We start from the raw sequence: 25874 nt of genomic DNA, 5'->3' as shown, positions 1-25874 counted from the left end.
AGAAGTTGCAGCGAGACATAGATAGAATGCAAGACTGGGCGGAGAAGTGGCAGATGGACTTCAACCCGGATAAGTGTGTAGTGATCCATTTTGGCAGATCCAATGGGATGAAGCAGCAGTATAATATGAAGGATACCATTCTTAGCAGTGTAGAGGATCAGAAGGACCTTGGGGTCCGGGTCCATAGGACTCTTAAATCGGCCTCGCAGGTGGAGGATGCGGTCAAGAAGGCGTACGGCGTACTGGCCTTCATTAATCGAGGGATTGAGTTTAGGAGTCGGGAGATAATGCTGCAGCTTTATAGGACCCTGGTTAGACCCCACTTGGAGTACTGCGCGCAGTTCTGGTCACCTCATTACAGGAAAGATGTTGAAGCCATTGAAAGGGTGCAGAGGAGATTTACAAGGATGTTGCCTGGATTGGGGGGCATGCCTTATGAGGATAGGTTGAGGGAGCTTGGTCTCTTCTCCCTGGAGAGACGAAGGATGTGAGGTGACCTGATAGAGGTTTACAAGATGTTGAGAGGTCTGGATAGGGTAGACTCTCAGAGGCTATTTCCAAGGGCTGAAATGGTTGCTACGAGAGGACACAGGTTTAAGGTGCTGGGGGGTAGATACAGAGGAGATGTCAGGGGTAAGTTTTTCACTCAGAGGGTGGTGGGTGAGTGGAATCGGCTGACGTCGGTGGTGGTGGAGGCAAACTCGTTGGGGTCTTTTAAGAGACTTCTGGATGAGTACATGGGATTTAATGGGATTGAGGGCTATAGATAGGCCTAGAGGTAGGGATGTGATCGGCGCAACTTGTGGGCCGAAGGGCCTGTTTGTGCTGTGGCTTTCTATGTTCTATGTTCACACACAGTCATCAGCCCCTATCCCCCCCTCACACACAGCAATCAGCCCCTATCCCCCTCACACACAGTAATCAGCCCCTATCCCCCCCCTCACACACCGTAATCAGCCCCTATCCCCCTCACACACACAGTCATCAGCCCCTATCCCCCCCCTCACACACCGTAATCAGCCCTATCCCCCTCACACACACAGTCATCAGCCCCTATCCCCCCCTCACACACAGTAATCAGCCCTATCCCCCCTCACACACCGTGATCAGCCCCTATCCCCCCCTCACACACAGTAATCAGCCCCTATCCCCTCCTCACACACAGTAATCAGCCCCTATCCCCCCCCCCCTCACACACAGTAATCAGCCCCTATCCCCCCCCTCACACACAGTAATCAGCCCCTATCCCCCCCCCCTCACACACAGTAATCAGCCCCTATCACCCCCCCTCACAGTAATCAGCCCCTATCCCCCCCCCCTCACACACAGTAATCAGCCCCTATCCCCCCCCTCACACACAGTAATCAGCCCCTATCCCCCCCCCACACACAGTAATCAGCCCCTATCCCCCCCCCTCACACACAGTAATCAGCCCCTATCCCCCCCCCTCACACACAGTAATCAGCCCCTATCCCCCCCCCCTCACACACAGTAATCAGCCCCTATCCCCCCCCTCACACACAGTAATCAGCCCCTATCCCCCCCCCCCTCACACACAGTAATCAGCCCCTATCCCCCCCCTCACACACAGTAATCAGCCCCTATCCCCCCCCCCTCACACACAGTAATCAGCCCCTATCCCCCCCATCACACACAGTAATCAGCCCCTATCCCCCCCCCTCACACACAGTAATCAGCCCCTATCCCCCCCCCCTCACACACAGTAATCAGCCCCTATCCCCCCCCCTCACACACAGTAATCAGCCCCTATCCCCCCCCTCACACACAGTAATCAGCCCCTATCCCCCCCCCTCACACACACAGTAATCAGCCCCATCCCCCCCCCTCACACACAGTAATCAGCCCCTATCCCCCCCCTCACACACAGTAATCAGCCCCTATCCCCCCCCTCACACACAGTAATCAGCCCCTATCACCCCCCCTCACACACAGTAATCAGCCCCTATCCCCCCCCCTCACACACAGTAATCAGCCCCTATCCCCCCCCTCACACACAGTAATCAGCCCCTATCCCCCCCCCCCACACACAGTAATCAGCCCCTATCCCCCCCCCTCACACACAGTAATCAGCCTCTATCCCCCCCCTCACACACAGTAATCAGCCCCTATCCCCCCCCCCCCTCACACACAGTAATCAGCCCCTATCCCCCCCCTCACACACAGTAATCAGCCCCTATCCCCCCCCCCCCTCACACACAGTAATCAGCCCCTATCCCCCCCCCTCACACACAGTAATCAGCCCCTATCCCCCCCCCCTCACACACAGTAATCAGCCCCTATCCCCCCCCATCACACACAGTAATCAGCCCCTATCCCCCCCCTCACACACAGTAATCAGCCCCTATCCCCCCCCCCTCACACACAGTAATCAGCCCCTATCCCCCCCCTCACACACAGTAATCAGCCCCTATCCCCCCCCCCTCACACACACAGTAATCAGCCCCATCCCCCCCCTCGCACACAGTAATCAGCCCCTATCCCCCCCCTCACACACAGTAATCAGCCCCTATCCCCCCCCTCACACACAGTAATCAGCCCCTATCCCCCCTCACACACCGTAATCAGCCCCTATCCCCCCCCTCACACACCGTAATCAGCCCCTATCCCCCCCCTCACACACAGTAATCAGCCCCTATCCCCCCCCTCACACACAGTAATCAGCCCCTATCCCCCCCCTCACACACAGTAATCAGCCCCTATCCCCCCCTCACACACAGTAATCAGCCCCTATCCCCCCCTCACACACAGTAATCAGCCCCTATCCCCCCCCCTCACACACAGTAATCAGCCCCTATCCCCCCCGTCACACACAGTAATCAGCCCCTATCCCCCCCCTCACACACAGTAATCAGCCCCTATCCCCCCCCCTCACACACAGTAATCAGCCCCTATCCCCCCCCCTCACACACAGTAATCAGCCCCTATCCCCCCCCTCACACACAGTAATCAGCCCCTATCCCCCCCCCCTCACACACAGTAATCAGCCCCTATCCCCCCCCTCACACACAGTAATCAGCCCCTTTTCCCCCCCCCTCACACACAGTAATCAGCCCCTATCCCCCCCCCCCTCACACACAGTAATCAGCCCCTATCCCCCCCCCCCCTCACACACAGTAATCAGCCCCTATCCCCCCTCACACACACAGTAATCAGCCCCTATCCCCCCCTCTCACACACAGTAATCAGCCCCTATCCCCCCCCCTCACACACAGTAATCAGCCCCTATCCCCCCCCTCACACACAGTAATCAGCCCCTATCCCCCCTCACACACACAGTAATCAGCCCATCCCCCCCTCACACACAGTAATCAGCCCCTATCCCCCCCCCCCTCACACACAGTAATCAGCCCCTATCCCCCCCCCTCACACACAGTAATCAGCCCCTATCCCCCCCCTCACACACAGTAATCAGCCCCTATCCCCCCCCTCACACACAGTAATCAGCCCCTATCCCCCCCCCCTCACACACAGTAATCAGCCCCTATCCCCCCCCCTCACACACAGTAATCAGCCCCATTCCCCCCCCCCCTCACACACAGTAATCAGCCCCTATCCCCCCTCACACACACAGTAATCAGCCCCTATCCCCCCCCCTCACACACTGTAATCAGCCCCTATCCCCCCTCACACACACAATAATCAGCCCCTATTCCCCCCCCCCTCACACACAGTAATCAGCCCCTCTTCCACCACCACCATTGCCATCTCCCTTTTGCATCCTTTCATTGCCAGTCTTTGTGAAGTGAATCACCAGCCCAAATTAACAGGAGCAGAGACACAGTAAAGTGTGAAGCCACCACACACCTCCCCAACATCCCCCTGTTTCTCCTGTACTCAGTCAGTCACTGAATGTCTGCCTCCTGCTGTCTGCATCAAAATCCCAGCCTCACTTGGCACTCACTGCCAAAACTGTCTTCAGAAGTTACACTCGCTTTGGGCTCACCATCTGCCCGAGTTGTTTAACAGAAAGCGATCAGCGAGTTCAGGACTCCTCTCCACAGTCACCATCACTGCAGAGATTAGAAATGTATTCAATTCTATTATCAATGCTCATTCCAGGAGGCCTTTACTGTCATACTTACCTTTCCCTTCTTCCATCTGCAATATATTTCCAGCAGTTCTGGGTTTTACCAGGTAAATGATGCTTTTCTTTAGGGAACGTGTTGTTGTCAACATGAGAATAATTATTACCTTAACGGAAATCTTCTGCTGTTTGAGTTTATCGATTAATCCTTCCGTCTTCTTTAACTGGCGCTCCATCTCCTCGTGTTTCGCTACAAGTTCTTTCTGAAATATTTTAACAGAGGGTAAATAATTAATTCTAACCTTGGCTCAGTGGGTAGCAATCTTGCCCTGGAGTTGGGAGGTTGTTGGGTCCACGGCAGAGGTTACAGCACATTATCTGGCTGAAATGCCAGTGTTGCCCTCAAGGGAGGGTTGCACTGCCAAAGGTGCATATTCTGGATGAGACAGTAAATAAACCAAGTCCCATCAATGCCACGGACGGACACAAAAATTCCATGGCAGCTTTTGAAGAAGAGCAGCTCAGTTCTCCCTGGTCAATATTAATCTCCAAAACCGACATCACCAAAATAAATTCTCTGGCCATTGTGGGGGGCATTGCTGTGTGTGACATATACCATCTAATACAGCAGTGAGTCCAAATATACTTCATTGGCTGTAAAGTTCTTTAGGACACATGAACGGTGTTATATAAATGTAAAATTCTTCTTAACAAGTGTAAGATCAGGGATTTTTTTTTTGTTTTTATTCCAATTCAATCAAATCAAGTCCACTTCAGAGTCTCAACATCATTCCCGATCCAAGCTGACAAGACAGGGCTCTCACCTCCTGTCTTGGGGTTGATCTACTTGATCCAAGCTGATTGGTGTAGGCATAGCTCCTCCTCCAAGGCTTGATCTCATTTGCATCTTAGCCAAAAGGCCGAGATGCCACTTTTAAAAATTGCTTCAAATGAAGCTAAAATGTAACCTAATGACTTCAACCAAGCACAGCATGTCAATGCTACACTTGATCTTAGCCAAAAGGCCAAGAACAAAACCCACACTCTGCCGGCGATGTGGGGCTAAAGCATTTCACCTGCAGAAATCAACCCGCGGTAAATGTGCCGACCCTGCCAAGAGAAAGAGGAAGTAGAACTGGAGTGCTAAGGCCAAAAGGAGAAACACAACTGGGACAGGCCGCATGAGGCACCTGAAGGTGGTGTTGTGGTGAACCATCGTTGGTTCACCACTGGGGTTTGTTACCATGTTACTGTTGGGCTAGGGTGTTATTACTGTGGGGGTTGTACTATGTTGTTGGGTTAGGGTGTTTACCTGTTATGAGAGTTATCGTGGCACATTCCAGTGGGGTCCCGCCTCCGGTGGCAGGGTATAAGACCCCCTGCTCCGGCAGGACCCCTTCAGTCTGAACTGGTGTATTCGTGTTAGTAGTTCCCTTGTTACTTTATTAAAGCCTTCAATACCGAAGCCTTGATTCCATGTGCTTATTGACGCGCTTCAATTTAATAAAGTAAACAGAAAACTCACAACTGTGCAACAAGAAGAAAAAAAAAAACAGAGAGTATGGAACAGATCCTAAAACCGGATCGTCTGACACTGGACCCACGTGCGGTCGATGCAGCTAACACATTCGACCATTGGTGGAAGTGCTTTGAGGACTACCTGGCAGCCTCGGTAGCTATCACTACGGACAGTGATAGACTCCAGGTCCTCCACGCGAGGGTAAGCGACACGATTTACCTAGCCATTCGTGCAGCTCCCACTTACCAGGGTGCCGTCGAGCTCCTAAAGAATAGGTACATTATGCCACCCAACGAGATACATGCTCGTTACCTCCTCGCTACACGACGTCGGCAGTCGGGCGAAACCATAGAGGATTATGCCAATGAGCTCCTGCAGCTTGCCAGGGGTTGCGACTGTAAGGACGTCTCCGCCGAGCAGTATATGTACGACCTCGCCCGAGACGCGTTCGTAGCAGGGGTAGGGTCCTCGTACATCAGGCTTAAATTGCTAGAAAAGGGGAAACTCAACTTGACCCAGGCAATGGGGATGGCCGTGAGGTTGGAGGCGGCGTCGAAGAGCTTGGCGCTGTACCCCGAGGACCACGTGCAGTTAACGTGGTTGGAGCAAGCTCTGCTCCCTCCTCGCCCCGCGAACCCGCGCTCCCAGACCGATTCGACGACGGCGGCAGCTCCAGGTGGCCAGCGATGCTATTTTTGTGGAGGGGCCAAGCATCCACGGCAACAGTGTCCGGCAAGAACGGCAATCTGCAGCCAGTGCGGTAAAAAAGGCCACTACGGCAAAGTCTGCAGGTCCAAACCTAAAAACGGCAGTGCAGCTTGTAACCCTCCAGAACGGAGACCATCTCTTTCGGCGTCGCAGTACCCACGAGGTCCGACCACGTGCGATCTCAGGACGGCGCCATCGTGGCAGACAGAGGAGGAGGAAGACCACCAGGAGTCGCTGCGCTTGGCGCCCTCGCCCACGTGCGATCCATGGGGGCGGCCATCATGGTCCACGACGACTAGGAGCGACCAGCAGGGGTCCTCAGCATCCACATCGGCAGCATGCAGCAGCGACCAGCAGGGGTCCTCAGCATCCACATCGGCAGCATGCAGTGACGCCCAGGGGCCAACGGTGGCGTCGATCTCTCTGGATCAGACCAGGCATTACAGACTGGAACATTCTATGATGGAGGTAAAGGTTAGTGGCAGATCTGTGAATTGTCTGTTTGACAGTGGGAGCACCGAAAGTTTCATACACCCTGAAACTGCTAAAAGGTGTGGACTCCGGGTTCTCCCTGCCAAACAGACAATTTCCATGGCATCACAGTCCCGTTCTGTACCGATCCAAGGACGATGTATGGTAACTCTTGAGGTACAGGGCACAGTTTACGAGCAATACAGGCTCCTTGTGCTACCTCACCTTTGCGCGCCAATTCTCCTCGGACTAAACTTTATGGTCCACATGAAGAGTGTGATCCTACAGTACGGTGGGCCACTCCCTTCACTGGCAGTAGGGAATCAGCCGCAGCCTCCAAATTGCCCAAAGCGCCCCGCGTGCAATTTATCCACCCTGAAGATCACGACACCATCCCTTTTTAAAAATCTGGTACCTGGCTGCAAGCCCATCGCTACTAAAAGTAGGCGTTACAGCGCTGAGGACCGGATCTTTATTAGATCTGAGGTTCAGCGGCTCCTCAAGGAAGGGATCATACAGGCCAGTGCTCTCCCGCGTATTTCTGATATGGTCAATCAGATTGCGCAGTACCGAGTGTTTTCTACCATAGACCTTAAGTCCACCTACCATCAACTCCCCATCCGCCCAGAGGACCGACAATATACGGCTTTTGAGGCGGATGGTCGTCTATACCAATTCCTCAGGGTTCCATTTGGTGTCACCAATGGGGTCTCGGTCTTCCAGCGTGCTATGGACCGAATGGTGGACCAGAACGGGTTGCGGGCTACCTTCCCGTACCTGGATAACGTCACCATCTGCGGCCATGACCAGCAGGACCACGACACGAATCTCCAACACTTTCTGCGCACTGCATCTCGCCTGAATCTGACCTATAACAGGGAGAAGTGCGTATTCCGTACGCGTAGGTTAGCCATCCTCGGATACGTGGTGGAAAACGGGGTCATTGGCCCTGATCCAGACCGTATGCGCCCACTCACTGAACTTCCCTTGCCCGCTAGCACGAAGGCACTGAGGAGATGCCTCGGGTTCTTTTCATATTATGCACAGTGGGTCCCCAACTACGCGGACAAAGCTCGTCCGCTCATCAAGTCCACGACCTTCCCACTTACGCCGGAGGCCCAATTGGCCTTCAAGGTTTTGAAGAGCGACATCTCGAAAGCCACGATGCACGCGGTGGATGAATCCATCCCTTTCCAGGTGGAAAGTGATGCATCTGACTTCGCCCTAGCCGCCACACTAAACCAGGCAGGCAGGTCCGTCGCGTTCTTTTCCCACACCCTTCAAGGCCCAGAAATTCGGCACTCAGCAGTGGAAAAGGAGGCTCAGGCCATTGTGGAGGCAGTCAGACACTGGCGCCATTACCTGGCAGGTGAGCGGTTCACCCTGATCACGGATCAACGATCCGTGGCGTTTATGTTCAGTAACACACAGAGGGGCAAGATCAAGAACGATAAGATCTTGCGGTGGAGAATTGAGCTCTCCACCTATAATTACGATATTATGTATCGTCCAGGGAAGCTCAATGAGCCCTCGGATGCCCTCTCGCGCGGAACATGCGCCATCATGCAGGAGGACCGCTTGAAGGCTCTCCACAATGATCTGTGTCATCCTGGAGTCACCAGACTCTACCACTTCATCAAAGCCCGCAACCTGCCCTACTCGGTGGAGGATGTCAGGTCAGTAACTAGAAGCTGTCGGATTTGCGCAGAATGCAAACCACACTTTTATCGACCAGACCGGGCACAATTGGTCAAGGCCACTCGCCCTTTTGAGAGGCTGAGTGTGGATTTTAAGGGCCCCCTTCCCTCAACGGACCGGAATGTCTATTTTCTCAATATAATAGACGAGTATTCCCGGTTTCCGTTTGTTTTCCCCTGTGCGGACACGTCAACTGCCACCGTCATCAAGGTTTTCAGTGAACTTTTTACCCTGTTCGGGTACCCCTGCTACATTCATAGCGACAGGGGCTCGTCGTTCATGAGCAACGACTTGAGGCAATTCCTGCTCTCATTCGGGATTGCCTCTAGTAGAACCACGAGCTACAACCCTAGGGGTAACGGACAGGTGGAAAGGGAGAATGCTACAGTCTGGAAGGCTGTCCTACTGGCACTGAAATCCAGGGGCCTTCCAGTCTCCCGTTGGCAGGAGGTCCTTCCAAATGCGCTCCATGCTATCCGCTCCCTCCTGTGTACGGCAACCAATGCTACTCCCCACGAGAGGATGTTCTCATTCCCTCGGAAGTCGTCCTCGGGGACCTCATTGCCAGCCTGGTTGACGTACCCAGGACCCGTCCTTCTGCGGCGCCATGTGAGGGCTCACAAGTCCGACCCCTTGGTCGAACCGGTCCAACTCCTCCACGCCAACCCTCAGTATGCCTATGTGGCATATCCTGACGGGCGAGAGGACACTGTCTCCATTAGAGACCTGGCGCCCGCAGGGGACGTAGCAACCCCTGTCGCTCCTATTCCCCCAGTCACAAATCCACTACTCCTCATTACTTCCCCAGACGTGGCGCGGTCAGCACCGGGACCAGTGCATAACACTTTTACTCCCATGTACAGCTTGCCTGAGACTCGGAGATCGGCGCCACCATCATCATCACCACCACCACTACCACCAAACGTTCCAGGATCCCCTGCACCATCGCCTCACCAGGGCCGGCCGGCCCGGGAGTCCTTGAGGGGACAGCCAGACGTTACTTTAAGAGCGCCACCACAAGCACCTGCTCCGTTTTCGCAACCGGTGTTGAAGAAATCGGCACCTGCTCCGGTTTCGCAACCGGTGTTGAGGAGATCGCAGCGTCGGTGCGGTCCTCCAGACCGTCTGGACTTGTGAATCCTGTGACTTTTCTGTTATTGTCTGTTATATGACCTGTTTTTCGTCCACCCCGCCACCTTTTGTTCTTAAAGGAGGGGTGAATATGGTGAACCATCGTTGGTTCACCACTGGGGTTTGTTACCATGTTACTGTTGGGCTAGGGTGTTATTACTGTGGGGGTTGTACTATGTTGTTGGGTTAGGGTGTTTACCTGTTATGAGAGTTATCGTGGCACATTCCAGTGGGGTCCCGCCTCCGGTGGCAGGGTATAAGACCCCCTGCTCCGGCAGGACCCCTTCAGTCTGAACTGGTGTATTCGTGTTAGTAGTTCCCTTGTTACTTTATTAAAGCCTTCAATACCGAAGCCTTGATTCCATGTGCTTATTGACGCGCTTCAGGTGTACCGTCGATTCAGGAACGGATTCCCCGAAGGGACCACCCCGAAGCCCAGGCGTTTCACAATGGCTTCCTCCAGCACTGCATAAAGTACCAGTGTACCTGATGCGCGACAATCAAGCACGAGGTACAAGGCTTCAGCGATTGAAGGCTTTTATTGACAAACAATGGAACTAACTAACACGAGTACACCAATCCAGACTGGAGGGGTCCCGCCTGAGCAGAGGGTCTTATACCTCTCCCCAGGAGGCGGGGCCCGACCGGGATGTGCCATAACAGCATCCACCACAGGTAAACACCCTAACCCAACAACATTATAACAACCCCCACAGTGGCAACACCCTAACCCAACAGTAACATTGGAATAACCCCACAGTGGTAACCAACGATGGTTCACCACATTCACCCCTCCTTTAAAAACAAAGGCCGGCGGGGTGCGAAAACAGGTCACATATATACAAAATTCACAAGTCCAGACGGTCTGGAGGACCGCACCGTCGCTGTGATCTCCTCAACACCGGTTGCGACACCGGAGCAGGTGCTTGCGGTGGCGTTCTCTCCAAAACAGCGTCCGGCTGTCCCCTCGAGGACTCCCGGGCCGGTTGACCCTGGTGAGGCGGTGGTGCAGGGGATCCTGGAACCTTCTGTGGTGGCGCCGATCTCCGAGTCCCAGGCAAGCTGTACATGGGAGTATAACTGTTATGCACTGGTCCCGGTGCTGACCGCGCCACGTCTGGGGAAGAAAGAAGTGAAAGGGGGTTCGTGACAGGGGGTATAGGAGCGACAGGAGTTGCTACGTCCCCTGCGGGCGCCAGGTCTCGAATCGAGACTGTGTCCTCTCGCCCGTCAGGATATGCCACATAGGCATACTGAGGGTTGGCGTGGAGGAGTTGGACCAGTTCGACCAAGGGGTCGGACTTGCGGGCCCTCACATGGCGCCGCAGAAGGACGGGTCCTGGGTACATCAACCAGGCTGGCAATGAGATCCCCGAGGACGACTTCCGAGGGAATGAGAACATCCTCTCGTGGGGAGTAGCATTGGTTGCCGTACACAGGAGGGAGCGAATGGAATGAAGCGCATTTGGAAGGACCTCCTGCCAACGGGAGACTGGAAGGCCCCTGGATTTCAGTGCCAGTAGGACAGCCTTCCAGACTGTAGCATTCTCCCTCTCCACCTGTCCGTTACCCCTAGGGTTGTAGCTCGTGGTTCTACTAGAGGCAATCCCGTATGAGAGCAGGAATTGCCTCAAGTCGTTACTCATGAACGACGAGCCCCTGTCGCTATGTATGTAGCAGGGGTACCCGAACAGGGTAAAAAGATCACTGAATGCCTTAATCACTGTGGCAGTCGACGTGTCCGCACAGGGGACAACAAACGGGAACCAGGAGTATTCATCTATGATATTGAGAAAATAGACATTCCGGTCCGTTGAGGGAAGGGGGCCCTTAAAATCCACACTCAGCCTCTCGAAGGGGCGAGTGGCCTTGACCAATTGTGCCCGGTCCGGTCGATAAAAGTGCGGTTTGCATTCCGCGCAAATCCGACAGCTTCTTGTTACTGACCTGACATCCTCCACCGAGTAGGGCAGGTTGCGGGCTTTTATGAAGTGGTAGAGTCGAGTGACTCCAGGATGGCACAGGTCATTGTGAAGGGCCTTCAAGCGGTCCTCCTGCATGATAGCGCATGTTCCGCGCGAGAGGGCATCCGAGGGCTCATTGAGCTTCCCTGGACGATACATAATATCGTAATTATAGGTGGAGAGCTCAATTCTCCACCGCAAGATCTTATCATTCTTGATCTTGCCCCTCTGCGTATTACTGAACATAAACGCCACGGATCGTTGATCCGTGATCAGGGTGAACCGCTTCCCCGCCAGGTAATGGCGCCAGTGTCTGATGGCCTCCACAATGGCCTGAGCCTCCTTCTCCACCGCTGAATGCCGAATTTTGGGACCTTGAAGGGTGCGGGAAAAAAACGCGACGGGCCTGCCTGCCTGGTTTAGTGTGGCGGCTAGGGCGAAATCCGATGCATCACTTTCCACCTGAAAAGGGATGGATTCATCCACCGCGTGCATCGTGGCTTTCGCAATGTCGCTTTTCAAAGCCTTGAAGGCCAATTGGGCCTCCGGCGTGAGTGGGAAGGTCGTGGACTTGATGAGCGGACGGGCTTTGTCCACGTAGTTGGGGACCCACTGCGCATAATAAGAAAAGAAGCCGAGGCATCTCCTCAGTGCTTTTGTGCTAGCGGGCAAGGGAAGTTCAGTAAGGGGGCGCATACGGTCTGGATCAGGGCCGATGACCCCGTTTTCCACCACGTATCCAAGGATAGCTAACCTGCGCGTACGGAATACACACTTCTCCCTGTTATAGGTCAGATTCAGGCGAGATGCAGTGCGCAGAAAGTTCTGGAGATTCGTGTCATGGTCCTGCTGGTCATGGCCGCAGATGGTGACGTTATCCAGGTACGGGAAGGTAGCCCGCAACCCGTTCTGGTCCACCATTCGGTCCATAACACGCTGGAAGACCGAGACCCCATTGGTGACACCAAATGGAACCCTAAGAAACTGATATAGACGACCATCCGCCTCAAAAGCCGTGTATTGTCGGTCCTCTGGGCGGATGGGGAGTTGGTGGTAGGCGGACTTAAGGTCTATGGTGGAGAACACCCGGTACTGCGCAATCTGATTGACCATATCAGATATGCGCGGTAGAGGATACGCATCCAGCTGCGTATAACGGTTAATGGTCTGACTGTAGTCGATGACCATCCGGGGTTTGTTCCCGCTTTTAACCACCACGACCTGCGCTCTCCACGGACTAGCACTTGGCTGTATGATCCCTTCTTTGAGGAGCCGCTGAACCTCAGATCTGATAAAGATCCGGTCTTCAGCGCTGTAACGCCTACTTTTAGTAGCGATGGGCTTGCAGCCTGGTACCAGATTCTTAAATAAAGAAGGTGTGGTGATCTTTAGTGTGGAAAGATTGCATGCGGGGCGCTTTGGGCAATTTGGAGGCTGCGGCTGATTCCCTACTGCCAGTGAAGGGAGTGGCCCACCGTACTGTAGGATCACACTCTTCATGTGGACCATAAAGTTTAGTCCGAGGAGAATTGGCGCGCAAAGGTGCGGCAACACAAGGAGCCTGTATCGCTCGTAAATTGTGCCCTGCACCTCTAGGGTTACCATACAACGTCCTTGGATCGGTACAGACCGGGACCGTGATGACATAGAAATTGTCTGTTTGGCAGGTAGAACCCGGAGTCCACACCTTTTTGCAGTGTCAGGGTGAATAAAACTCTCGGTGCTCCCACTGTCAAACAGACAATACACAGTACGACCATTTACCTTGATGTTCATCATCGAACTGTCAAGCCTGTGATGCTTTGTCTGGTCCAGAGAGATCGACGCCACCGTTGGCCCCCGGGCGTCACTGCATGCAGCCGAGGTTGATACTGAGGACCCCTGCTGGTCGCTCCTGGTCGTCGTCGACCATGATGGCCGCCAGGTAGTCCTCGAAACACTTCAACCAGTGGTCGAAGGTGTTAGAGGCACCGACCGCACGTGGGTCCAGCGTCAGACGCTCTGGTTTCAGAATTTGCTCCATACTCTCTTTACTGTCGAGAGTTTTGTGTTTGTCAATAAAATTGATGCGCGACAATCAAGCACGAGGTACAAGGCTTCAGCGATTGAAGGCTTTTATTGACAAACAATGGAACTATCTAACACGAGTACACCAATCCAGACTGGAGGGGTCCCGCCTGAGCAGAGGGTCTTATACCTCTCCCCAGGAGGCGGGGCCCGACCGGGATGTGCCATAACAGCATCCACCACAGGTATATTAATCCCACAGTGTAAACACCCTAACCCAACAACATTATAACAACCCCCACAGTGGCAACACCCTAACCCAACAGTAACATTGGAATAACCCCACAGTGGTAACCAACGATGGTTCACCACAGTACCTACACAACAAATAAAGTTATGGTTTGGGGAAAAAAAAGGCCAAGAAGCGATGTAAGATCAGGGGTTGCATTAACTGCAGTCACTGCAATCTCAGAAAAGACACCCCCATTCTCCATTATTTCACAACTGTGGCTGTAGCCAGCTTGCACTTTGGCATGTAGATTTCTACATAGGTCCCTGTGTAAATGTTCCCTCAGGCGATGGTTATGTTAAAGTGTCCACTGCTAGTTGTTACACCTACCCAGCTACAATTCCTAAAGGGAACACTATTAGGAATCTCCAACTTAATGTAAGATTTCAGTAGTAACATTTTCCCTGTCACACTAGGAGATTGCTGATCCCATGACGGTATTTGTGCAGAGCTCCAGATAGTGAGAGAGATTCCAGGGAAACAGAGAAATTGTAGAAAAAAAAGAGACATCACAGAAGACAGAACTCAAGGAGAGAGAGAAAAGGGCCCTCTGACAAAGGGTCATCCAGATTCAAAACCTTGGCTCTATTCTCTGTCCAGATGCTATCAGACTGCTGGGATTTTCCAACATTTTCTGTTTTAGTTTACAAAAAATTCTCTGAACATTTCTCTTTACTCGGTATAAAAATATTGAAAATGGGTGATAAAAAACTGTTTGACTGATAGTCAAGCATCGCTCTTATTGGATCGGAGTCTTTTTGCTTTCCAGTTGTTGTAGGAAGGTAGTAGTCACCATGATGGAGGTGTTGAGCCTCTAATGGCTGGAGAGTGGGTGCGATTCATGTGATGAACCCTCCAGGAATGCATTTAGTCACAGTTGGCAACCCTACTCAGCCACTCAGCTTCCTGATTGCGAGGAGAGACATTTACCATCAGCCTTTTGGCTAAGATCAAGCGTCAGATCACAGAGTCATAGAGGTTTACAGCATGGAAACAGGCCCTTCGGCCCAACTTGTCCATGCCACCCCTTTTTTTAAACCCCTAAACTAGTCCTAATTGCCCGCATTTGGCGCATTTCCCTTTATACACATCTTACTTATGTAACTGTTTAAATGCTTTTTAAAAGGCAAAATTGTACCCGTCTCTACTATTACCTCTGGCAGCTTGTTCCAGACACTCACCACCCTCTGTGTGAAAAAATTGCCCCTCTGGACCCTTTTGTATTTCTCCCCTCTCACCTTAAACCTATGCCCTCTAGGTTTAGACTCCCCTACCTTTGGGAAAAGATATTGACTATCCAGCTGGTCTGTGCCCCTCATTATTTTATAGGCCTCTATAAGATCACCCCTCAGCCTTCTACTCTCCAGAGAAAAAAGTCCCAGTCTATCCAGCTTCTCCTTATAACTCAAACCATCAAGTCCCGGTAGCATCCTAGTAAATCTCTTCTGCACTCTTTCTAGTTTAATAATATCCTTTCTATAATAGCATGACCAGAACTGTGCACAGTATTTCAAGTGTAGCCTTACCAATGTCTTGTACAACTTCAACAAGATGTCCCAACTCCTGTATTTAATGTTCTGACCAATGAAACCAAGCATGCTGAATGCCTTCTTCACCACTCTGTCCACCTGTGACTCCACTTTCAAGGAGCTATGAACCTGTACCCCTAGATCTCTTTGTTCTGTAACTCTCCCCAATGTCCTACCATTAACTGATTAAGTCCTGCCCTCGTTCAATCTACCAAAATGCATCACCTCACATTTATCTAAATTAAACTCCATCTGCCATTCGTCAGCCCACTGGTCCAATTGATCAAGATCCCTTTGCAATCCGAGATAATCTTCTTCACTGTCCACTATGCCACCCATCTTGGTGTCATCTGCAAACTTACTAACCATGCCTTCTATATTCTCATCCAAATCATTAATATAAATGACAAATAACAGTGGACCCAGCACCGATCCCTGAGGCGCACCGCTGGTCACAGGTCTCCAGTTTGAAAAACAACCCTCTACAACCATCCTCTGGCTTCTGTCATCAAGCCAATTTTGTACCCATTTAGATAGCTCTTTCGGCACCAATCAAGTAAACGAACTCAAATTAACTTGGGGACAAAGTAAAAGGGGCGGCTCCCCAAAAGGAAGGGGGGAACAGCCCGAACCAAAATCAAAGTCGAAAGGAAACTTAAAACGTCAAACCAAAAGGTGATTATCGGGGTCGATAATACACCCCAGCCCCTGCGGCGCCCAGCGGTCGCGGAAGGCGTCAACCGCGCCCGTGGACACCGCATGCTCCCTCTCCAGAGACACCTGGCCGCGAATGTAGCCGCGGTAGAGGGGCAGACAGTCGGGATGGACGGCCCCGTCGATCGCCCGCTGCCTGGACCTATTGATGGCGCGTCTCGCCAGGCCCAGGAGCAGGTTCACGAGGAGGTCGGCATCCCGACCCGCCCCTCTCCGCACCAGGTGCTCCTCACCCTGGATCCTGTGAGATTTAACCTTATGCAACAACCTACCATGCGGTACCTTGTCAAAGGCCTTGCTAAAGTCCATGGAGACAACATCAACTGCACTGCCCTCATCTACCTTCTTGTTTACCCTTTCAAAAAACTCAATTAAATTTGTGAGACATGATTTTCCACTCACAAAGCCATGCTGACTGTCCCTAATCAGTCCTTGCATCTCTAAATGCCTGTAGATCCTGTCTCTCAAAATACCTTCAACAATTTACCCACCACAGATGTGAGGCTCACTAGCCTGTAGTTCCCGGGCTTTTCCCTGCAGCCCTCTTTAAACAAAGGCACAACATTTGCCACTCTCCAATCTTCAGGCTATCGATGATTCAGATATCTCGGCTAGGGGACCCGCAATTTCCTCCCTAGCCTCACACAATGTCCTGGGATACACTTCATCAGGTCCCGGGGATTTATCTACTTTGATGCGCTTTAAGACTTCCAGCACCTGCTTCTCTGTAACATGTACACTCCTCAAGACATCACTATTTATTTCCCCAAGTTCCGTAACATCCATGCTTTTCTCAACAGTAAATACTGATGAGAAATATTCATTTAGGATCTCACCCATCTCTTGTGGATCCGCACGCACATAGATGACCTTGTTGATCCTTAATAGGCCCTACTCTCTCCCTAGTTACTCTTTTGGCCTTTATGCATTGATGTAGATCAAGCCAAGGTGGGGTGCAATGCCTTCTCTTGTCATCTTTGTGTCTCTCCTGTGGGGACCATAGATTGGATTCAATGTGAATGGTGTTTTGAAGCAAGGGGATGGATTAAGGGCTTTCCCTGCCCACACTGAGCATTGGCTTTGTAAGTTTAAGGAAGTTAAAATGTTAATAATACCATTGAACTATGACTGGCAGCACTGAGGAGCCTGTGGGTCCCTCAGGGTTTTCCAGTGTGGACCCCTCCCCGCCCCCCAACCCCACAGGGGGAGGTGAACAGGAGAGGGGCTGCCTCTGTGCACTGACCTCCCTCTGCAGTCTCTCATCGTCTACAGTGACCAGGTCGTGTCCCTTGTGTTCCCTGGTGGCACAGACGGAGCAGATACACTGGCGCTCCTTCCTGCAGTACAGCTCCAGGGCTTTGTGGTGAGCCGGGCAGCCTCCCTGGGGGTGCGGGGGCTCGGAGCCCCTCAGCCTGACAATCTGCACCATGTCGGCCAGCACCAGGTTCCTGCACAGCGGCTCCGGCCGCTGCTCGAACACGGTCCTGCAGGAGGGGCAGTCATAGGGAGCGGCTGCTCTCGGGTGGTCCAGGTGCTTCTCCAGGCAGCTCTTGCAGAAATTGTGTCCGCAGCGGGTGGTCACCGGCTCGGTGAAGATGTCCAGGCAGATAGGGCAGCTCAGCTTCTCTTCCAACTCCCGGGACTGCAGAGTAGCCATGGAGCCCGGAGCTCACAGCCCAGTGAAAGTGAAAGGAAAACCGGCTTCCTGAAATCAACAAACCCACACAGCCCCTCCCAGGAGCTGGGATTAGACACCCCCGCCCGGGGTTAGATACCCCCCAACTCGGATTAGACACCCCCAACTGGGATCAGACACCACCCCCCCCCCCCCAACCGGGGTTAGATACCCCCCAACTGGGGTTAGACCACCCTCCCCCCCAACTGGGGTTAGACCACCCTCCCCCCCAACTGGGATTGGACACACCCCAACTGGGATTAGACAACCCTCCCCCCAACTGCGATCGCGGTCATCCCCCTCCAAATCCCTCCTCCCCACTCCCTCCTCCAACGTCCCCAGTAGGAGGTCCAAGTCCATGCCTGCTGTCTGTAGAACAGGCTGATTGGGCCATTCCCCCACTGAATCCCTATAACCTGAGAGTTTATTTCCTCCAAATTCCTGTCCAATTTCCTTTTCCGTTTCTGCTTCTGCTTCCACCACCCGCAGAGACAGCAGGTTCTAGGTCATTGCCACACACTGCAAAAGAGTTCATCCTTACATCCCCCCCAGTATCACTTGCTCAAAATGTTAAAACTATTTTCCCTAATCCTTGTCGCATCAATTAATGGGAATAACTTTTATCTACTTTATCTAAACCTGTCATAATCTGCACATCTCTATCAAATCTCCCTTCAATCTCCATTGCTCCAAGGTAAACAGCCCCAGCTTCTCCAGAGCCGCTGAACCTTTGTCAAATTGTTGTACCTGTTAATTCTCAGATACTTTCAACCAGTTTACTTACTCCAAGGTTTTACCCCGGTGCCCTTATTTGCAAGGTGGACAAAGGACAAACACAAGTAAAGATTCAACAAGTTTATTAAATAACACTATTAACCCTTAAATTACCCACATAAAACAAGAGGATATCCCAGCAGATTCAAGTATACTACCCGTAAAGATGGCTTGGTTAAACTGCAGGCCCGATTCCCTGAGTCCCTCTGGTCTGTCATCACGAAGGTGATTCTCGATGGCCGCTTCTTCCTTCCTTCCTTCTCTGGTCAGTCTTCCGAATGGTCACGGCCGTCTCCCCTGTCGAGTCTTCGCTCCTGTGTGCCTCTGAGTGTGTCCCTTTATCCCCAGCCTGCTTGCCTTTCCAGAAACTTCTCTGGCTTCTGGCCAATGAGGTCCCAGGAGGGGGTTCCGATACCCAGTGGGTTTCTTGATGTCTGCCTGATGGGACACCAGGGTCCGCCCCCCAGGTGTCCATCTCCATGTTGTTAAACTTGTTATCAGGTAAGGTTTCTACAGGATCTCTTGGTGACAGAAAGTCTGGCCCGATCTGGGCTTCTAACAATAGACCGATGCATTTCAATGAGGTGCCATGATCTCCTGCTAAGTCTCAAGTAGAGTGTAACGACCTTTGATGGGTGTTTGATGGGTCAGGCCCAGACACATTTGTGTTTTGTACAATTGGCCTGCCTGCGGTTTGACTGTGTTTGATTTCCATGTGCCTAATTCTTTAATTTAGGATATCCAATTTTATCAGCCTTAAAACTAGGCCCTGTTTATATCACCACATTCCCTCCTCTTGATCCAATGAGCGTCAGCGAACCGGATCACACAATTCTCACCAAACCATCTGAACAAGCAAGTACCCCGAATCTGGAGTTGACAGTATCATCCCTAACCCACAATAGTACTAACAAATTTAAATGAAGTAAAATAATTTAAAAAAACAATAAGCAATCGGGTATATTCAAAACAAAGCAATAAACAGTACAAAATGAAGTAAAATAATTTACAAAACAACAAGAAACAATACGTCAATTGGGTATATACAAAATAAAGCAATAGTAACACTGAGCGTAGTAGGTCAACTGGGCATCAACATAGTCATTGCAGGCAACAAAGGTGATGAGCATGCGTACTGCTAATTCTTTCAAGCAAAAGTCTTGTGATCTCTGCCTGGCGATCAAATTCACTTTGTGTAATTCGCATTTCCTGTTCTGCTGCTGAACGGGCCTCTGAGACCTTTGCCTTCTTCAGTCTTGCTTTTGCTGCATCTAAATCAAGTCTTTTATTCTGCAAGAGTTTACCTTCTTTAGATATTGTTCTGTAGTCCCCTTCCAGAAAGTTTCTAAGGGGTGCCAAAAGGTTGACCTCTGACGAGTGTACTTCCATCGGGCGTGGGGTGAACCACATATATCCGGGGTATCGTAGGCTGATCTTCTGGTCTTTGGTTGGTGTGGTGTCTGTGGTTTGGTCTGCGACAAGGAGTCCCAGATAACAGGGAAGTATGTAGTTCATTCTGGGGAAGATCAAGGTAGCACCTGTTAATTCTTATTAATATCTGATTCTCTTTTCCTTTTCTTTACTAGAATGTCGTATGACTCCTCATTTTTATAAAATAAAACCAAAGAAATAAGTAAAGGAATAATAAAGGCCCAATCGTGTCATACGAAGGGTAGTGGGGTAAGGAGTTTGCAGAACGTGAAAATAAAATGTTGGGTATGTGGCACGTGTCCTTGTTATTGGAGGACTATGGCACGGTATAACAATAGATTCTTCATCCCACAACCAAACTGTGGTGTATCGGAAGATTATAATGCAGTATAATGTGGGCAGATAAGAAACCCTTTTCAATTGGGTGATGCGTGGAGTGGACGGATAAAGCTATTTACAATTTGGACTGTGATGTCCTGATTCTTTCTTAGTGGAGGGAACCTATATGGGCGGGCTTTGGCTGCCAGGTACCCACTGCATTACCACCTCTGGTGGTGAGCGCCGGGTCAAACGGTTCTGGGAGTCCCGGTACCAGGGGCACCATAGGGGGTAAGGTTTGTGGGTTCCCCATCCTTTCCGTCGGGGTCCCCTGGGCCGGGTTTTGGCTGATTCCCCTGGCTCCTCCCCCATTTTGTTTTGGCAAAAATGGCCCCTTGGGGTCTTTTATTGCTGGAACCTGGCATTCATGGGGCTCCCAGCCGTAGGTTAGGTTGTCTGCCAGGAATGTGGGGGTTATAGATGCTTGTCGGGCCGGTCCTTCAAGGGGCATGGGTCGGGGTCCATCATCGGGGAACCGCTGAGATGGCCATGCGGGGTAGTTGGGTGGTGCCCTACAGTTCCGGGCGAAATGGTTGGGTTGCCCGCAGGTATAACACTGTGCTTGTGGGCGTGGGCCTCTGGGCTCAGCTCTATATCGTTCTCGGTGTCGGGGGTTGGGCCTATGTCCTGTGCGGCCTTGTGGTTCCCTGTGTCGGCGATCAGCAGGGGTGTATGGGTGTGCGAGGTTTGCTGGTCCCCTGAAATTTGGTGGTGCCCTACAGTCCCGGGCAAAATGGTTGGGTTGCCCACAGTTATAACACTGTGCTTGTGGGGTTGCATATCTGGGATTGGTTTTATCTTGTTCCCTGTACCTGGGGTTGGGAATATATCAGGGTTCTGCGCGGGGGCTGCAGTCTTCTGTATCGATGATTGGCAGGGGTATATGGGGGTGAGTTTCCCAGTCCCCTGTTTCCACCTCCCCCAAACCGGGGCCAGGTCTGTGTGGATCGGGTTCATCTTTCCGTGTTTTGTGGACTTGGGGGTGTCTGTTTGTCTGACTTCCCGTTCCCACACACGAGTCATTTTGCGGATGGCCCAGGCTTCTGTATGTGTATTATCATCAGGGTCAAAATTCTCACAAGCTTTCCGACTCCCCTCGGTGGCGTGTGCTATCAGGGTCCGGATCCATGTGGGCCGGTGGTGTGAATTTAATTGGACTCGATTTAATTGGCCAAAAACCGCAACAAATTGGTTCCATAGTCGGCCAGCATAGGCTGTCGGGTGCTCCCCTCGCTTTTGTTGGCAGTTGTTTAAGCCTTGTACCGGGTCATCCCTATTGTAGCCTATGGCGGCCAGAACGGCCGCCTTCATTTCTGGTAGGGTTCCCCCGGCCACGTTCTGGGGTTCGGGTAGGGCGGAACGGATGGCAGGACTTAAACATAACAGAATAAGTTTAACCTCTTCTGCCTCATCTAGACCGTTTAAAACACGATATTGGGTAACCTGGTCAAAGAGAGCACGTGGATCCCTGGAGGGCTCAAATACTCCAATAGCTTTAGCTATGTCAGTAAGCTGTGTCATGGTGTATGGAGTTACATAAGTCACATTGTGGTTCTGTCCATCCTGTCGTTGGGTGGTGACCGGATTCATCGGTACAGGAACCGGATTAGTGACTGGGCTTTTTGGGATGGTACAAGGACTAGGAGCTGAGACTGAGTTTCCCCAGATGGGAGCCGGATTAGGTGGTGCCGTTGGTTCCACTCCCGGGAAGGGAGGTGGGGGTCCCCAGTCGGCAGTGATGCTAGCTGTTGCATAATGGCAGGCATCCTCTTCTAAATCCCCCCACTCTACCCCTGGGTCACTATCCCCTGTTTCAGTCGTGTATGCACACATTACACCCCTTTTTATGGCTAGTTGTGCTTTTAAATCTTCAATCTCGCGCAGGCATTCGGAGTGGTCTGTTGCGCGGGCTGTATTTACTTTTCCTGCTTGGTGCAAAACTTTTACTGCAGCCTGTAGGTCGCTGCATTTACGTTTAACTTCCTCTACCTGTTGCAGCGCAGCCTCTCTCTCACGGACAGCACGCCGTGCCCTTTGGTAGGCTTTATCACATTGAGCCTGGAATTGGCTCATGTGTATCATATTAATCTGGTTCCTTTCTTCTCCTGTGCTTACCTCCCCTTTCAATTGTTGTATGCGCGCGGTCTTCTATCAGGCACACTTAAATGTGAGGATGGTTAGGTACACTATCATAACTAGGATTCCTATTACGGCCAGTTGTGACAGAATGCGGACCCATGGGTGGATTTGGACATTTGAACCCCAATCCCAGAGGTCCTCCCATGCAGCATGACTGGCCATGATTATTTCCTTTTAGGATTTGTCACTTGAGTATAGGTAAGGGATCGGGGTAGGGGTCCGGTTTTCACTAAATTCCCTCCCGTAGATTTTACCCAAATTCCCTAGACTGTTCTAGTTCTGACTACACAGTTTGTCCACCTTGTGTTACAGACACCGGGTTTATGGCCCAATTTACTGGTTGAATCTGTATTAGTCCTTCACTCGCTTAAGACTGGCCGTCACGTGGGGCATCTGCCCTCTTAATTCAGGCTCAGACGGAGTGTTGGAGAATACCAGGGTAAGGTTCGACTTCGGAGCAACGTATTACTTCTTATCGAAGTCCCATCTGGGGTGCCACTGTTGTACCTGTTAATTCTCAGATACTTTCAACCAGTTTACTTACTCCAAGGTTTTACCCCGGTGCCCTTATTTGCAAGGTGGACAAAGGACAAACACAAGTAAAGATTCAACAAGTTTATTAAATAACACTATTAACCCTTAAATTACCCACATAAAACAAGAGGATATCCCAGCAGATTCAAGTATACTACCCGTAAAGATGGCTTGGTTAAACTGCAGGCCCGATTCTCTGAGTCCCTCTGGTCTGTCGTCACGAAGGTGATTCTCGATGGCCGCTTCTTCTGGTCAGTCTTCCGAATGGTCACGGCCGTCTCCCCTGTCGAGTCTTCGCTCCTGTGTGCCTCTGAGTGTGTCCCTTTATCCCCAGCCTGCTTGCCTTTCCAGAAACTTCTCTGGCTTCTGGCCAATGAGGTCCCAGGAGGGGGTTCCAATACCCAGTGGGTTTCTTGATGTCTGCCTGACAGGACACCAGGGTCCGCCCCCCAGGTGTCCATCTCCATGTTGTTAAACTTGTTGTGGAGATGCCGGTGTTGGACTGGGGTAAACACAGTAAGAAGTTTAACAACACCAGGTTAAAGTCCAACAGGTTTATTTGGTAGCAAAAGCCACACAAGCTTTCGGAGCTCTTAGCCCCTTCTTCAGGTGAGTGGGAATTCTGTTCACATTTGTAACTCCCACAGTTGCGTGGACCTGCAGTTTCACTGGCTGTCTTGTCTGGAGACAATACACATCTTTTTAGCCTGTCTTGATGCTCTCTCCACTCACATTGTTTCGTCTCTTAAAGACTTGATTAGTTGTAAGTATTTGCATTCCAACCATTATTCATGTAAATTGAGTCTGTGTCTTTATAAGCTCTGTTTGTGAACAGAATTCCCACTCACCTGAAGAAGGGGCTAAGAGCTCCGAAAGCTTGTGTGGCTTTTGCTACCAAATAAACCTGTTGGACTTTAACCTGGTGTTGTTAAACTTCTTACTGTGTTAAACTTGTTATCAGGTAAGGTTTCTACAGGATCTCTTGGTGACAGAAAGTCTGGCCCGATCTGGGCTTCTAACAATAGACCGATGCATTTCAATGAGGTGCCATGATCTCCTGCTAAGTCTCAAGTAGAGTGTAACGACCTTTGATGGGTGGTTGATGGGTCAGGCCCAGACACATTTGTGTATTGTACAATTGGCCTGCCTGCGGTTTGACTATGTTTGATTTCCATGTGCTTAATTCTTTAATTTAGGATATCCAATTTTATCAGCCTTAAAACTAGGCCCTGTTTATATCACCACAAAATCTCATACCGAGGTGAATGCTGGGCTGTCCAGTTTTATCCCGCTCATTATTTCTTCTGGCAGTTTGGTACAACTAAGTGTCTTGCTGTCCCATTTCAGGGAGCAGTTAATGATCTAGTAATACAGCCACCCCATAATTTAACAGATGGTTGTTACACTTTTTATATTATCTAACCTAAACCTACATTTAATAAAATACTGATTTAAAAAAAGCATCATTCTTGGGATGTGGGTGTCACTGGCAAGGCAAGGCCAGCATTTTACTGATCATCCCTCATTGCCCTCGACAGGACGGTGAGGCTTTTCCTTAACTTCTGCTGTCCATGTGGTGAAGTCGCTGCCAGTGCAATAGGTAGGGAGTTCAGAATTTCTACCCAGCAAGAATGAAGGAACAGCCCATCCTTGTCCAAGTCAGGATGGCTTGTGATTTAGAGGTCATGGTGTTCCCATGCCCCATTTTACTACCTTCCATAGTTGGGGAAGATCTGATCAAAGTATGTGGCATAATCGGTCAGCAAAAATATACAGCTTTCTTTGACCCCAACATTAGCTGATATTAGGCAGATAAAGGCACTCTCCAGCTTATTTATTGGGAGCTTTCCATGATTTGAGACATTGAACCATAAAAAAGTAGAAGTAGCAGGCGGCACCGTGACACAATGGTTAACACTGCTGCCTCACAGCGCCAGGGACTCGGGTTTGATTCCCGGCTTGGGTCAGTGTGTGTGCGGTCAGAACCTTCCCCCTGGATGCTCCGGTTTCCTTCCACAGTCCGAAAGACGTGCTGGCAAGTTGCATTAGTTATGCTAAATTCTCCCTCAGCGTATCCGAACAGGCGCCGGAGTGTGGCAAATAGGGGACTTTCACAGTAACTTCATTGCAGTGTTAATGTAAGCCTACTTGTGACATTAATAAATAAACTTTAATTTAAAAAAAACCCCAAATCAGCATTGTGGCAGTTTGGTACAACTAAGTGTGAATATGGATTGGACAGAAGTACTTCATCCTAACTCATGTAACTGAAATTCAAAATGGTTCAAAAAGTTTGCAAACTAAGTGTAGACAACTGTTCTAAAGCATGCAATGCAGAAGGGGAACTGTGGTAAAGGTATTTCCCTTTATTAAAGAAACAACAACTATAGTCTGTCAGCCACACTCGCTTCTTCATAATCCAGCTCAGCCATGTTTTGGCCTTACATTTCTCATTTTCTCGTCTGTTTTGTTCGAATTTGGAGGATGTGGGAGTTTAGAAAGGATGGCTCTTAGTACAGTTGCCTCAGTAATCAAACCCTAAACCAGAATACCAAGTATGGAGCAACTGCTGCTCTAAATAATTTACTCTTCGCAATTCAAAGCTGCTCAACTCAATATGTTTAGCTATTGCTTTTGACGCTAGTATTCTCACTTCACTGTGTCTTTGCTTTGTTAAAGTTAGTGGATCAATCAGAATGTTCAGCACAAAACCCAATTTGAGTAAATCAATGAAAAGATGATTTGAGGTTTGGGGGAATGAAATTGATCATTGACAGCAGCACCAGCTTGTGATGAATCAGCAGCTGATCTTCTTTCCATTCACTTGGAAAATATTGGGCGGCACGGTGGCACAATGATTAGCATTGC

The 25874-nt window shown here is 50.9% G+C and overlaps 1 protein-coding gene across 1 annotated transcript in view; it reads right to left on the bottom strand.

Annotated features, from left to right (window-relative positions):
• Nucleotides 1-18008, bottom strand: part of trim65 (tripartite motif containing 65) — a 43704-nt gene extending 25696 nt beyond the window's left edge. Inside the window, exons 1-2 of the mRNA XM_078225303.1 lie at nt 17319-18008; nt 4213-4308 (exon numbers count right to left, since the gene is read on the bottom strand). Of these exons, the coding sequence (XP_078081429.1) occupies nt 4213-4308; nt 17319-17732 (510 nt within the window). The 5' untranslated portion in view covers nt 17733-18008. The remainder of the gene's footprint in view (nt 1-4212; nt 4309-17318) is intronic.
• Between the last annotated feature and the right edge of the window lie 7866 nt (nt 18009-25874).

Source organism: Mustelus asterias, chromosome 12, assembly GCF_964213995.1.
Source record: "Mustelus asterias chromosome 12, sMusAst1.hap1.1, whole genome shotgun sequence".
Lineage (NCBI taxonomy): Eukaryota > Metazoa > Chordata > Chondrichthyes > Carcharhiniformes > Triakidae > Mustelus > Mustelus asterias.
This window is presented reverse-complemented; position numbering and strand designations above follow the sequence as displayed.